General features: G+C 38.3%; 2 protein-coding genes across 5 annotated transcripts in view; one reads left to right on the forward strand and one right to left on the reverse strand.

The window, feature by feature from the left end:
- Positions 1-917: 917 nt before the first annotated feature.
- On the forward strand, positions 918-5,513 carry ric3a (RIC3 acetylcholine receptor chaperone a). Its single transcript, XM_006780516.3, has 6 exons — positions 918-1,112; positions 3,197-3,414; positions 3,535-3,610; positions 3,863-3,959; positions 4,242-4,399; positions 4,562-5,513. Exons 1-6 carry the CDS (start codon positions 995-997, stop codon positions 5,341-5,343), a joined length of 1,449 nt encoding a protein of 482 aa, XP_006780579.2. The 5' UTR covers positions 918-994; the 3' UTR covers positions 5,344-5,513.
- Positions 5,514-7,037: 1,524 nt separating this feature from the next.
- tub (TUB bipartite transcription factor) overlaps positions 7,038-15,670 on the reverse strand; it is a 60,955-nt gene continuing 52,322 nt past the window's right edge. For all 4 annotated transcript variants that reach the window (XM_006780190.3, XM_035906424.2, XM_006780191.3 and 1 more), the window contains exons 7-12: positions 15,009-15,200; positions 14,717-14,829; positions 11,615-11,729; positions 10,731-10,829; positions 10,431-10,602; positions 7,038-9,496 (exon numbers count right to left, since the gene is read on the reverse strand). In XM_006780190.3, coding sequence (XP_006780253.1) covers positions 9,363-9,496; positions 10,431-10,602; positions 10,731-10,829; positions 11,615-11,729; positions 14,717-14,829; positions 15,009-15,200 — 825 coding nt within the window. In that variant the 3' untranslated portion in view covers positions 7,038-9,362. The remainder of the gene's footprint in view (positions 9,497-10,430; positions 10,603-10,730; positions 10,830-11,614; positions 11,730-14,716; positions 14,830-15,008; positions 15,201-15,670) is intronic.

The raw sequence follows: 15,670 nt of genomic DNA on the forward strand, positions 1-15,670 counted from the left end.
GACGATGATTTCCCGAGCCCGTGCAGTAATTTCCATGCCAGAATTATTCCTGTTTGTAATCCAGTGCTGCCTGAGGGGCCAAAAATCACAAGGACAGAGATTTCTCCAGATTCTCTGAATATTTTGATGATGATATGTAGGCCTAATATAAGTGATGAGATTAAATCTTCACATTGAGGAACATTATTCTAAATTGTCATAATTTGTAGACACAGGTTTTTGAAGATTGATGAACCTCTGCTCATCTTTATTCCTGAGAAATTCTCTAAGATGCTGCTTTCACACCCAATCATGTTACTGACTTGTTGCCAGTGAACATAACTGGTTGTAAAATGTTCCCCCTGTAGTTACATTTCCAGCCTTTCATTTCTCCCTTTCCCAACTTTTTTAAGATGTGTTGCTGCTATTAAATTATTTTAAAAATTGAATATTTGTCACGAAATACTAAAATGGTTCACTTTAAACATTTGATATGTTTTCTATGTTCTGCTGTGAAATCATTCTGATTTGACTTCTTGGGAATTGGAACTGTAGTTTCCTGATATTCCTCAATTAGAAAAGCACTGACTGGACTCTCACTATACCACCAACAATAAGCAATGACATACTGTGTTTTCTTACCTTAAATCAGGTATATTTTTTTTGTTATTAGTTTAGTAGGATGCAGATCCGAAACCTAGATGATGTTCCAGTCTGTCAGTTTATGAGATCTGGGCCTATGTTTGAACGCTGTAGGTGAAGATACTCAACAATAACAACAACAATAACAATATTAATATTAATGAGAATAATAATAATAATAGGGGGGTTGTATTCAGTCTCTGGAGAATTTCAACCCATCTGCTGCTCACTTTTTCAAACAGCACTTGAATGCAGCTGCTCTAATCTGATCTAATCTGGGCAGCAGCCATCACCAGATGAGCAATAACATCTGTGGATACCAGCTTTCCCGTTCAAGTGAAATTAACGCGTTGCTGTCATTTTCTGGAAGAAAATGTCGATAACAACTTGCCAGAAGGTTACTCTTATATCATGCTCTGTTCTCTGCGTTTCTCTCTTTCTACCCAGGATGCTTTTGCCCAGAGCGAAACAGGAGATGGGGCAGCCTGAGGGTAAGACGGCTTATCAGATCATCATCCATCCCCATCCTGCTCCATCTCCAGTGTTTTTTGTGTCAGTGCTGCTGTTGTTAATGCCAGCTGTTACTCAGTACAGACCATGCCAGGCACAGAGGCCCTATCCTTCATAGTCCACACAAGTTAGCTGAAATCTTACACTGTACAGCGAGTTTTAAAAAAGAAAAACTGCATTCACCATATTTTGAAGAACAAATAATTTGGTTGTTAAAACACATTTGAATCAGTTTGACCATTTATCTAAATCTGAAACAAGTGATGTGTTTTTGTATGTTTCCTATCATGTTAAGCATGAGCTGCTGTGTTTACAGACACAGGTGTGCATTGACTCTGACAGCGCCTTTTCAAAACGTCTCATTGAAGCAGTTAAAAAACATTCACAAGAAACACAGTATGTGACTTATTTGTTATTTGACTTTAGCCTGATATCAGTTTCACACAGTCACGAGCACACACCCAGAGGTGCTGTCAAAACGGATCAGTCATCACAGCAGGGACATCTTATCAGATATAAACTGGTGGTGATTTCACACTAGACCATAAACAACTGGAATTTTCAAATCTAATAAGAGGAAAATTGGTGACCTTATACGAAATGTGAACATACTACAGTCAAAAATACAAAGCTACTGTGGATTGCACGTTATTCTTAGATATTATTTATATGAGGAATGAGCCATTTAGAGAACAAGGAATGTGGTTAGTGATTTGGTTTTAGACATTAGGGCACAGTTTGCTTTTCTTTGCTTACACATTTTCACAGCCTAATAACTACAACTTGCTTTAGGTTCACTGGCTGTCTTCAGCTAAAAGCAGCAATGGGTGGTTACGAAATTTACCCAAACAGTAACCAATGCTGGCCAACAAACAACCCAAGGAGACTAAATATTTCAAAATGTTCCCAGGCAGATATTGACATGGCAGTTTTCCAGACTACTCTCTGTGCTGTGTTTCGCCTAACTGCTGTAACTGAGCCAGTTTATGCCTGCTAGCAACCACTGACTGTATAAAACAGTACAGTCTGTGCTAGCACACGAATATAAAGCTGCAAACTTTCCACACAGTTTCTTACCTTATTAATCCAAACAGAGACCCTCTCACTTCTTTACAGCCACATTTAAATGTGCCCAGTGTTAGGGGACGCAAACATTTAGCTGTTTGCTAGTTTTTCAGTGTGTTGTGTCCGGTTTTCACCTCTGACAGGTGAGACCAGAGCATGCTAACATCCTCATTCTCTTGGAACCAAATGTGTGTGTGTGTGTGTGTGTGTGTGTGTGTGTGTGTGTGTGTGTGTGTGTGTACCTTCTCACTTTGCAATTTTTTTTCCGCAGGCCGATTTTAACCAGCGTCCCAGTCACATCTTCCACTTGTAGTGCTAGTTAAGTCCCAGATGGGAGCAGCAGCGAGCTTGATTTGACATAAATGCTGAAACATGTTGAGCATAAGCATCAGCAGGTCTGTGTTACTGCACAGAGGAGTGTCAACATTCTCGAAACAGGCTTCTGAAAAAGCAATAACTATAAATAAAAATAAATCCAAATGTAGGCATTTCAGCTTTCCTGACTGCTTTGACCTTCTTATGCTTTTGACATTGTTCTCAAATATTGATCTGATCCCCATGAATCTCTTCACTTTATTTGTTACAAATTGGATCTCTTTTATGAATAATAGTTAATATAGAGGAAAAAAGTGTCCCCAACTGGGCTGGACCATCCAGTGGGCATCATAGGAATGTGTCCATGGGTCCATGCACAGTTAGGGGCCAATCTAAGAGGCATTAGACATTATCATTATAAAACACTGAAATGTTCTGGCTGCTTTATCTGACTACTAAAGAAAAAAAGAACGAAGCCTAACTATGAAAAAAAAAGACACATTTCATGGATAAATATTATCAAATTAATCCAGAGAATGATAGCATTTAAATAATCGTAAAGTAAGTAAAATCTAATTAAAGATACTAAAAGTTTATTGGCTGAGGATACATTCCCCGTGATATGTTTTCGGGGGGAAATTGCTTTATTGATTCTTATTAATTGAATGAAAGACTATTTTTGCAGTTGGACCTGGGTTCTACCCTCCCGCCATGCACAAGCTAACAGTGCCAGAAGACCCAGAACAGTGGGACGTGGACCCTTCGCTTTCAATGACACACAGTTTGGAGGCAATGGCAAAAGTAAAAGGCATCAGACGAGGCAAAAAGTACAACCTGATGACTCAAGTGATACCCTTATATGGCTTTGGGATCCTTCTTTACATCCTTTACATTATACATAAGGTAATTTTCATTTCTAGAGCTTCTATATACTATTTGTTATTAACTTCATGCAGAGCTATAGTATGGTAAATGTAACTGTATACTCAATTAATCTAATTATAATCATGTTTATGTTCACAGCTGACATGTAGGGGGAAGGCTAATAAACCAGGGAAGAACTCTGCAGTAACCGTGGGAACCAGGAAGAACACAATAAGTGAGAGAACTACGAGAAATCATTTTCTTCTCGTGTAACTTCGAACACTTTTTTCTGATACCTTTGACAAGCTGACATTAATACAATTTACCACACCAAAGGTAAAAAAAAAAATGCTATAGTATAGGAATTTAAGCTATAGGCCATTTTAAGATTGAGGGGGGTAAGTTTTTTGACGTGTCCAAGTGTGCATTGTGTTTAGTGCATTATATTTTAACATCAAAACAATGTTGTCCCGTGTAAATTGTGTAGTCACTGCTAATGAGCTTGCCAGGCTGCAGGAGAGACTTCTCCAAACTGAAGAGATGATGGAGAGGATTGTGTCCAGGAGGAACAATAGTTCTGGGAGGTGAGACTTATTTATTCATTTATTTTTATCTGCTTGTGTTTTACTTCCAGTAGCACCACAACAACAAAGAAACTGTGATGAATTAACTAAGTAAAGACAAATAAAGAATATGTAGTCATAAAATACATTTGTCATTTTTGGACAAAATAATTAAAAGCAGAAATCTGTATGCACCGTAGGGATGTGTAACTGAATGTAACTTTAAAAAACCTGTTCATTAATCGTGTATAGAGTGATATACACAGGCAGGGTTACTTTACTTCACTCTGTGCTGCTCTCTAGTGGTAGACGAAGGAGGAGTAAAACCACCACGTCGAAAAAGGAGGAGAAATTACTCAGGCAGCTGAGACAGATCACACAGCTTATTCAAGAGAGCCGATTGGAGGGAGCCTCCCCAGAGATGGAGGCCGAGGAGGTCCCATACGGTGCAGACTGGGAAGGTGCATCTGAAATGTCGAACTGCTCCCATTTTTTTGCACAATTTGCATTTGCTCAATTTGTTACAGCCGTGAAATGAAGTGCATTTTAAATTTGAGATCAAATTTAATCTCACAAATCCTCACAATAAAAATCTGATGAAGTCTCTTTGAACACCAATGCAGGTTACCCAGAGGAGACCTACCCAGAGTATGATGAACCTTGCCCCAGACGTGGGTTTAAGACGGTTAAACTAGAGGAACCCCCCACACAGCCCACCGCTGAGGCCCTAGCAGAGAGGATGGAGCAAGAGGAGGAAGAGGTTATGGCAAGGAAACTTTCCATAGTGCGAGAGGAAGAGGAAGAGGAAGATGAGGAGGAGGAGGAGGAGGACACAGAAGCACAAGATGATGAGGATGAAGAGGAAGAAGAAGAAGAGGAGGGAATAGAAGAAGTTATGGGAGTAGAGGAAGACATAGATGAGGAAGAGGATGAGGAGGAGGAGGAGGAGGCAGAGAAAAGGCAGTTGCTCCGTCCTCCATCATCCCAGCCGGGTCCTGAAAGAACGACAACAAGAATTGGTTTGGAGGTGAAGAAAGAGCTGCAGTGTAACAATAGCGGGAAGAAGCAAATCAGCTTCAGCGAACACAAGGATGTCTTCCACTACCCTAAAGAGGACACTTACGAGGATGGGGAAGAGGGCAAGGAAGATCAGATGGAGGACGAGGACGAGGACACAGAAGTGGAAGACGAGGAGGAAGCTGATGAAGATGACCCAGTGATGGAGGCAGAGAGCCTGCAGTTCAGCTGTGATGGCAGTTCAAACCCAGAGGAGGAAGCAGAGGAGGATATAGAAGGCAATATTTTAATGTCAGCAAATGTGGAGGGGGAGGGTCGAATCTATGCAGACACACCCAAGGAAGTCGGGATGAGCGGCCTGAGGATGCGGAACAGGAGGGAGACATAAGGACTTTTTCTGCTTCTGAAATGCGTTTGAAAACAGACAGTGAACTCAGACTTGTGTTACTATTACTTCCTTATATGTTTAAACCATAAAATCCAAACTAAACAGAGGCATGCAGTTATGTTCTTAAGTGATACTTTTGTACAAATAAATGTTTCCTTTTACCACAAGCACCTCAGATGACTGCAATGCATTTTGTTTTCTATTTACATTCACATTTCCAGAACAATTACACCCCTATGAAAGATTTAAAGGGGATAATAGTACTTTTTCATTCAGAATTTCACGGTTTCTTCTTTTAAAACCTATTCAGTACATTTGCAATATGATAAACGCTACATTCATTGTGTTAACCTGTTATAATTTTAAAAGCCGTCCACATCCACGGTGTTCACCCTCACAGCTGTTTTCACTTCTTTGCCTGATTAAACCACTTTTTAGGTCAGTGGAGATCTCTATAACAGTGCTCACCCAAATGTTCAGTCAGTCAGGTTAATTTAATCATCTGTGTGGGTGTGAAAAGCCTTTAATTTAAAGAACTGAAGGGCAAGTCTCCAGACACTGAGGTCAATTAAATCTTGATCTTGGCACCTGAAACATTTTGTTTCACACAGTGTGAAGCTTTCTATCTAAGTGTGTGTTTAGTTTCCACTGCATGTTTCCAGAATGAGAGTGTGCTTAATGACAAACATGGAGACGCACAGATGACAATGGGTCCAAGTATCATCCTGATACTAACAGCAGTCAGGGTGTCGTTACCTAGTCTGTAGAGGTCTGTCCATCCCTCCACGGATATGCCTCCCCAGACCATCACTGACGCACCACCACACCAGTCATGCTGAATGATGCTACAGACATAATTACAGACAGGGCCAGGTTCGAAAAGGGGCAGCCAGCTGCCGTGACCTGTTGGTGATGAGGTGAAAAAGAGAGCAAAGCACACAAAGATTGAGTACGTGATACAAGATTCAGTCATTTTACGATGTTTTATTTGTATTGACTGCACCTGTTTATGCATATTTGGGTCACTCTACTTTTCAGTTGCATCAGTAAAAATGCTAAATTTGGGGATTTTTTCTTAAAACAACTTTGTTAACATAAACTTTAAAAGACAATGTAGCAGGAAATCTCAGCAAGTATTTGGGGTTTTTAATGTTTTTACTAATGTTTTTAATGATTTACAATGAAATATTTGGTGTGTACTCAGAGGTTTTCTGGTTAGAGTATCTAATCCAGGTTGATTAGAATAAAAGTTGGTCCTATAAAGCAAGATCATTAGAAGAAACTCAACACGATTTATTGATATATACAATTCAATTATGGTATTTGCCAATTAGACTCTGATGGCCCTTTACAGCAAAATTAATGAAAGATGAGCAGTGCGACTTAAGGTATGCCGAAGACAGCAAGCAGAAAGATGATTGGACGACAACGTTTTACGTTACAGGAAGGTGGAAGTGATGTAATGAATAGCAGTCAAACACCTGAGGAAGCAGACAGATGAGTGAATGCAGATATTCCTTCTTGAACTTACGCCTGAGCTTTATCACACACCTGGATTTGTAACCAGAAAAGTAAAGTACTGTAACAGTGTTTATTTCTTTTTTGTAATAAACACACATGACCATATTCTATGATCGCTGTACTAACTTCTGAAACATCTGGATTCTTGAGGAAACAGAAAGCATATTTTGGAGTATTTTTATGTAATTTTATTTCTTTTTTTCATGAACAAAGGACTGTGTACCACCAAAGTAAATTGTACACCATTTACTGTACATTACAATGACAGCACGAAAAACAAAGTGACAGAACCTCTGGCTCTTGGACACATGTATGAAAAGCAGACTTTACAGCAAGAGTATCAACAGTTTTAAAATAGAAATTTGAAATAGTTAGAACACAGTTGAGTACAAGAATAGCACATTTGATAAAGATTTGCTCAGAACCCACAGTAACAATAGTGGAGATTATTCGTCACCTCCATTCAGCATTTTTTTTTTTTAATGGTCGTAAAATACAAAATACCGTCATATATTTGAGAAAGGATACTGCCCCATAAGGAGCAAGAGGAATAATAGTTTGAGTAAAAATATGAACAGCAATAAACTACGTGATATAGAAACTTACTGCCAGTCGGATGAGGAATGTATCATACTCCATCTCAGTGAAGCACAGAGCTAATTTAATACATAAAGCAAAAGATGGAAGATGCATCGAAGCTAGTTTCACATTGTACGAGTATGTCTGTTGGCAGTAAGTCAATTTCTGTTCGGTACATTTTCCAAGCAGAGATCAGAAGATACCAGCACAACCTTAGTGTCACGGCTGGGCAGCTGGTGTGTTTAAGGTATGGACCCAAAAAGCGGACGTGAGAGAACTGAACTAAAGTTAAACAAAAGGCGAGCTTTCATTTGGGCTGACACAAGAATCAAAAGCGAGAGGAGGACTAGATAAGCATAAATAAAGAAAAAAAAAAACTTAACTCGACAGCTAAGACTATAACTTTGACTAAGACTGACATGGGGGAACACAGGCAGACGACCTGACAACGAACAGTAAGAGACAAAAGACTTAAATGTGCACATGAGGTGATGAGGGGAAGTGGAGACACGTGAGGAAACAGCTGACTAGAATGAACATAATGATGCCACAGGAAAATGTAAACCTAAATACAACGGGCATGAAAACGAGACTTTCAAAATAAACAGAAAACATGACGAGACGCAGACATGACAATGTGAATGACTAAAACAAAGGTGCCAAAACACAAGGGGAAGCTACTAAACAATGAACAATAACAGCAACCTAGCATAACAGAAATGAACTACATAAGCTTAACTAGAACATAAATGAATAACTAAAAACACTGAGCCAGGACCGTGACACTTAGGCCTGAGTACCTCAGATATCTGCTATATATCTGCTGCCTGATTTACAGTATTGTGTAAATAAATAGCCATCTATTTAGTGCAACATGTTCTGGACCCTAAATATAATTTTAAGTTAAAATCTTAAGATGCACACTTATTATTATCTTCTGAATGTTGTGCAACCCCAGGCATTGTTATTCAGTCGAAATGAACTTTCATTAAAGAAAAAAAAAAATTTAAGTAGCTACAGAGAAATCCTCTCGGTGTATGTGAGGAAAGCAAAAAACGCAAAGACCAATTCAAGCTCAGCTCCTTTTACGGCCAAGGTGTAACACTGGAATTAGTCTTCAAAGGCACAATAAAGTATGTACAGCTATAGCTCATCCACCACAGACTTCAAAGTAAAGTGCACCATCATCCTACACATTCACGTATATGACACTGTGACACAATATTGTATATGATACACAGCACTGTGTAACATGCCTTTCCCCTTTTCATACCTCTAATTTTTTTTTTGTTTTTACTGTGGATACAAGTGATCTTCCTAGCATGACATTTAATGTGCTTGCAGTTCCGTGGAGCGATTACAGCAGAATTTGTTGCAAATGACAGCAGAGAACATAAAATGTGCAGGTAATAAATATGTCAATAAAATAAATACATTGTGACATGCATGTTATTATTAATTCAGTAAGTATATAAGCAGTATCCATGCTCGAGGAAGCGTGTGACTTTGTGTTGGTAGACTACATAAACCCAGTCAACTTTTTTTTAAAACTTACTGATGTATAACGGTTAGTTATAGTTCACAGATAAAGAAATGTTAAATTACTAGAACTACTACATAAAGAAACATATTTATAATGCCAGTGCAGTACAAAATGACTATAGTTATCAAAACAAATGAATCTGATTTGGAAAGTGGATTACTCTTTGTGCTTGTTTTCTTCCACTGACAAACACCATCCTGAGGTCCCACCCCACCCCCACACACATACGTACACATAATTTAAGTCCCATAAAGCATTTCAGGATATGTGGGACTTCCAAGGTAACAGGTGATCTCAAATCAGCCCCAGTGATACATAAGCAGCCCTTGTTGAGACAACAGGAGGAGTTGTTATCCACTGAACTTCAGGCTGGAGTCTATTCACAAGCTAACTTGCTGTCAAAGCTGGAGAGGGCAATAGCAAAGGCTTGCAGGGCACACATTGGGTAGTTATAGTCCATGGTGAACACATCTTCTGCCACACGGCCAAACTGCATCACAATATAGTCAGCTGCAGAGGGACAAACAAGTGGGAAACAGATTATGTCTAAGTTGATTTGAAACATTTCCCCTTTTTACTGTTTCTTCACAAAACTCATAAATACCTATTTCTTTATGGCAATAATAATACGCATAACTGACAAAATAAACTGTATGATGTAAAGTATAGTGTAAAATAATCTGCCCCTCAGCAACAGTTCCACTAACTTTCTGTAGTTTCTCTTTGGCTGCTTTTTCACTCATTTTCAATCCAGTTTTTGTTTCTTTCTTTGGAACTATGAAAAAAGCCAAATATAACACAGTTTGATGGGCAAAAAATTGTATTTTATGCCAGCAAGTGAAGCAGTGTGGGATCGTCTCAACAGAGAACAGAACAAAAGGCATCCAACATTCAAGGAAGAGCTTTGAGAGTCCTTCAAGAAACCTGGAAAACTATTCCTGAACACCCCTGAAAGAAATTACAAGGAAGCTTGCCAAAGAGACTTCCGGTTGTGTTAAAGAACACAGGTGGTCATAAGAAATATCCAAATATTAATTTAATTTCAATCAAACTTGTTCAAATGATAAAGACTCTACTTTTGCTTATATCTTGTTTTTGCATGCAAATTTGCACACTTTTTTGTCAATAACTGCACACATTTTCCATTTTTACTTGCAAGATGTAAAAAATGAGGGGAATTTTTCACCATTAGTGTACAGAGCCATAAACATGAAGAAATGTTATATTTGTTATATTTATAAAGTTATTTTCTAAATCTGTCTGAGAAGTACCTATATGTAACAAGTTAAAAATAATACTGTCTAATTTAATAGCATCCACAGTATCAGGTTATGTGGCTGTCTCAAACAGTCATTGGGTGAAACAAGATTATAAAACAGAATCAGACCTTAGTCTTTAGCCTTTGTTAAATATTTAGAAATGTTATGTGTGGACGGAAGCTTACGGTCATTGTCGTGAATAATTTGGAAATTCTTAACGGAAGCCTGAGTGACTCTGCCGTGGAAGTTGAGCACGTAGGACTGTGTGTCATCGTTCCACACAGGCGTCTTGTTGTGAAGTTCAATCACGCTCTCTGTGTTCTTGTTCTGCCACCTGGCCAGCAGTGACTCATGATCCTGTAATGAAGAAGAATAGAAAAGCCTTGGACATGGACATCATATGCATTGGATCGATTAAATAAGTATTAGAAGAGGCTGAACTGGTCAGAGGAGCTGCGACTACTGAGAAATTGGGCAACACATACATTTCGTGGCCGAATAGAAACTCTCTCGTGGTCCATGTTCATTCCGGGAATGATGACACTCATTTTTCGAGGCCCTTTAAATCCTAAGACATTGGTTTCCTACATTTAAAAAAAAGAATTAAAAAAGACAAACAGATCACCTCTCAATGCCCTTTCTTAAACAAATGTTATCCTAAGGTGGATTACTGAATGTTATTTCTGGATGCAGTTATATAAAGCTCTACTTTTCAAAGCCTTAGCTTTAGCTAATATTTGTCGTTTTGCTCACTGCCATCGTAGGACGACCGGCTGACGTCCAGGTCATTTCATTTTTGACCTATTTTTAAACCATAACCTGGCAAAATGTATCTCATTTAGTTAACCTTTATTTAACCATGACGCTCTTTTTCAAGGGAGACATGGCCACATCTCAATTTTAAACACTGCATCTGAATTTTTGCAGTGCGTTGTACTGTCATGTATAAGGTTGTTGTGGGAGGTTTTTCAGATCATATAAGTACATTTCTCATGAAAACAGATGATCAGTTACTATGTTGACAGTTAAGATATTTGCTAACTATGGCTATTTTAATTTCCTGTTTATGTAGCTACTTAGAGCTTGAATCACAGCTTGGGCTGCAAATAAAGGATGCACAGTGGTTGCCTGCTGCCAGGGCTTAGACAGGGAGGACAGAGCTGCTCCATTCACAATTCTGCTGCAACTTTTTTTCCATTTCTGCCTAATGCAGTTTTAAACAGGTTACTGGAAAAATGCATTATTTTAAATCAGTAGTATTACAGCATATTTCTAACAAAATCTAAATAATAATAATAATGCTGTATCTTTTCAGCAACATGAAAACACAAGTATAGTCAAGTATAGTCTAGCATTTTGATGAACTCACATAGCAAATGGCTGCTAGCTCTTGACGCAAGTTGCTAGCTTCGAGGCTGGTGGTGCTCTTCATAGGGTTCAGACCGTTGTCATATACAGTGAACTTAGTTCCCATGAGGTTTGATCTGCAAACAAAACATTACACATTAAGGAATGTAATGACTGTTTAAAACAAACACCAGTGGTGGGGCTCAAACTACCTGCGTAAATTAGCAGTTTTGCTATAATCTGGCATGTTTACATGTTATATTTTTCATAATACTTATGTCCACTAACATGCGCTATCCCTGCTAAATATATAAAAAACAAATAACTAGAAATAACAGGTATCCAGGTTTAATTACATAATGAAAACAGATCGCTTGAGTTTTGAAATATGACCTGAGCTCCTTTGCAACAATTGTCATTGGTGTAAAACTTGTGTTTTTGTGCTCTCCCTGGAGTATAACTCCCTTTATCATCTCATTTAGTTTTAACTGAAACCACACCTTACAAAATGAATTATGTTGTATTCAGTAAGACTTAAGGTAGCGAACGAGATCATAAATAAATCGTCAAGAAAGTGTTCACAGATAAAATCATAAGTGGAGTGATTTTTCCAGAGCCTTCTACATACTGTCTGTGGATACAAACTGAAAGGGAAATAAAAGCAGAGTACAGTGTTTGCAAACCACTGCATGCTTTTGACTTCATGCCCCTCTAAATATAATTGTGTTCCACTCGAGTTCGTCCTTGTTGGTTTATGGCTCAGCAGTGATTGATAGACTGGATTTTGGCAGGTGGGTGGTCCAATCTAAATCCTGACAGACAAGGCAAGTGGCTAGTGCTCTGTCTTTAAGTGAGTTCTTACATGAGGCGAACACTGGCTGAAAAGTTGACAAATTATGGCATACAACATCCTTGACTCGATTCCCAGCGAGAGCACCTTTGCTTAATTTCATACCACCTTCTCCCTCCCTACCCCACTCGATCTTTTTTTCTCATACCACATTTACTTTCATATTTTGCACTCGCTTTTCGCTTAGAAACCTTTTTCTATAAAATGAGGAATTAGAAAACATATTCTTCGCTGTACTGTAGCGCTGATGTTTGATGTATTGTGCTGTTCAATCAATCATTAATTAGTTCTTATACTTTTTAGACTGTCAGTCATTAGTTCTTGCACTGCACACCAGTAAATGGCAATAAAGACAGAATCTGCAGGAAAATTTGTCCAACTATACTCAATTTCAGCTATGAAATAACCATTTATCTAATATTGGAGAACAATATTTGCATTTCTCGGTTATACTCATCCAATGTATTTTAAACAACTTTGACTTGACACCTACCTGTGTGGTGTAGGTGGTGCCATTTAGAAATGCTTCTTAAAAGCCGTCTCATTTAGATATCTCATTTAGGCCAAGGACTGATGAAAGGTCACTGTTCGTTCTAATTTAGACTGCCATCATTCAAGCAGGACAGCGCAAAGCTTTGAGCGGTACATCGACCAGTGGTCCAAAGACTAAAAGGTTGCACAAGCCCATATTTGATTAAACTCTAAAGGGGCTTCCATGGAGCCTTGAAGCTGTTTCTAATGATTATGTCAATCATGTTTTGTTTTTGTTTGTTTTTTAAAAAATACAATTAGATTAGAAATAGTAGTGCGAGCACTAAAGTTAAATAAGAAATCCAACACTTAGCATAATTACTCAGATTATGTACTCTGATCTGGAAGAAATTATTCAACAGTTAAAGTCTTGCATTTCTTTACTTGACAACATCCCCAACAAACTCTTCAAATCTGTGTCTCGTTGTTTTACAAATCATATTATCAATAGCTCTCTCCAGACTGGAATTTTCCCTGTTTCTCTCAGATGTGCTGTAATCACACTGCTACTCAACAAGAACAACTTAGAGTCATTGGTAATGATTATAGAGAATATATATATTTATATATATATATAAAAAAAAAAAAAAAGTTTACAAACAACCGGATGAATGCCTTTCAAATCACAGCATTTATGATGAGTACCAATCAGGGTTCAGATCTAATCATAGCACAGAAGCAGCTCCTGCTAAAGTCATCAATGACCTGCAGATCAACAGTGACTCACAGAGAGTTGCAGTTTTACTTCTGCTTGATCTCACAGCTGTTTTTGACACTGTTGATCATGACATTTTAATTTAAAGGCTGAATGACTCAGTTGGTTTACCAGGTCAAGTTTTTGATTTGCTCTCATCATACCGAAAGAGGATATAGATGTTATGTTCTTTCTTGGTACTATCATAAAGAATCATAATATTATCTTGAAATTCTTATACAGATGATACATAGTTTTACCCATTATCGTCAAAAATATGTTCATATTTATCATCCCTTCCTCTGAAGCACAATGAGCGAGTCAGAAACCATGGCAACATTTTGGACAGTGATCTCAGGTTTAATGAAAACATCAATAAGGTTAGTAAGAACTGCTTTTCTTATGTTAGAAAAGTTAAACGATTCTTATCTCAAAGTGAAATTGGTCCATGCTTTCATAGAAATTAGTTTAGATTATTGTGGTGCTCCATTTGCAGGACTCTCACAAATAATCAGTAGGCCGACTCTCATCTTATTCAAAATGCAGCAACAGAGTCCTTACAGGTACGCACAAATTTGACCATGCAATGTTGAAGTCACTTCATAGACTCCCAGTGCAATACAGAATTACCTTTAAAAGCTTTTTATTAGTTCATAAAGCTCTTAGTAGTTTGGCCCCTTGAGCACATCTCTGACTTGCTCACTGTTTATAACCCAGTCAGATCTCTCAGGTCATCAGGTCCAGAATTTTTAAATGTTCAGATGCAAGTATGCTGAGGGAGTGTTTGGTTACTGTGGTCCTGTTCTTTGGAACAAGCTGCTCACACAGACCTACACTTAATAGCTGTGTGTGTTTTTTAAAGATTTATTTAGCTATTTTCACTACCTTAAGGTATTGTACTTTTTTAATGCACTTCTTTCTTCTGTGTTAAGCACATTGACTTTAGATATAATGAAATGTGCCATATAGATTAACATTGCCAATGCCATATCTAATTCCTAATGTAAGCTGCTAAAGTGTTTAATACAACAAAGCCACTGAGGACTTACCTCAGTTTGCCAATAAAACTCTCTCCACCTCGAGACAGATCAGTTGGATCAATGGAGATGAGGTAATTTGATGTTTTACTCTTTTTCCTCTTTCTCCCAGCTAACAGGAACACCTGTTACCAAACCATATTGTCAAACACTTACAGACAATCAACATGGTTTGATACCACAAAGCTGCATTATTTGAATATATATAAGTTAGATTAGAGTCCAGATGTTAACAACTTACTGTAAAAATTCCCTGACAGATATCTTGTGTAATATGTTTTTAAACCTTAAAGACTCGTCTCACCTTCTTGCCATCCTCTCTCTCCAGGTGGAGATAGTAGGTCGGATACATGCCTCTGTCCATGCCCTTTTTGTCCCTGGTGATTCTGCACTTCACTCTGACCCCCTGCGGTGCTGGGCGCAGCGAAAACTCCTCAAGGTCATCAACATCAATGGCAGGTTCACTGACTGGTGGAGTGGGTGCTGAGGCCACCTCCTGTAGGATCAAATATGGCAAGAGCCCTCGTGAAATGGTGGACTGATGAGCATTAAAGCAGAGTAATGAGTCTGAAAATCAAATTGTCCACTGGGATTAAGAATGAGCACACTGTGTCTAAAATAAGAACCTGAAGCAGAGACAGAACATTGAAATGACTGAAGGGGAAAAAAATTAGAGTGGAAAGAAGAGCAAAGAGAAATTATGTTATCAAAAGGGGAAAGAGACAGCAACGGCTGGGAAGTCCATAACTGTGTGTTTCATTCTGTGCCTTTTTACCTAGTTATACTTTTGCTGCATTCACAGTGTGTTTGCACTTAAAAAGGAAGTCATTGCCAATCAGACACTTTCCAGATGGTATTACATATGGAATCAACATCTATACTGTTCAGCTAGACCCCCAACACCACTGGCTGAAATGTTGGTCGAAAACATGACAGAGTTGTCCCCTCTTTCCTGAACTCCTCCAT

The sequence above is a fragment of the Neolamprologus brichardi genome, chromosome 1 (genome assembly GCF_056152115.1).
Source record: "Neolamprologus brichardi isolate AB-2024 chromosome 1, ASM5615211v1, whole genome shotgun sequence".
NCBI lineage: Eukaryota > Metazoa > Chordata > Actinopteri > Cichliformes > Cichlidae > Neolamprologus > Neolamprologus brichardi.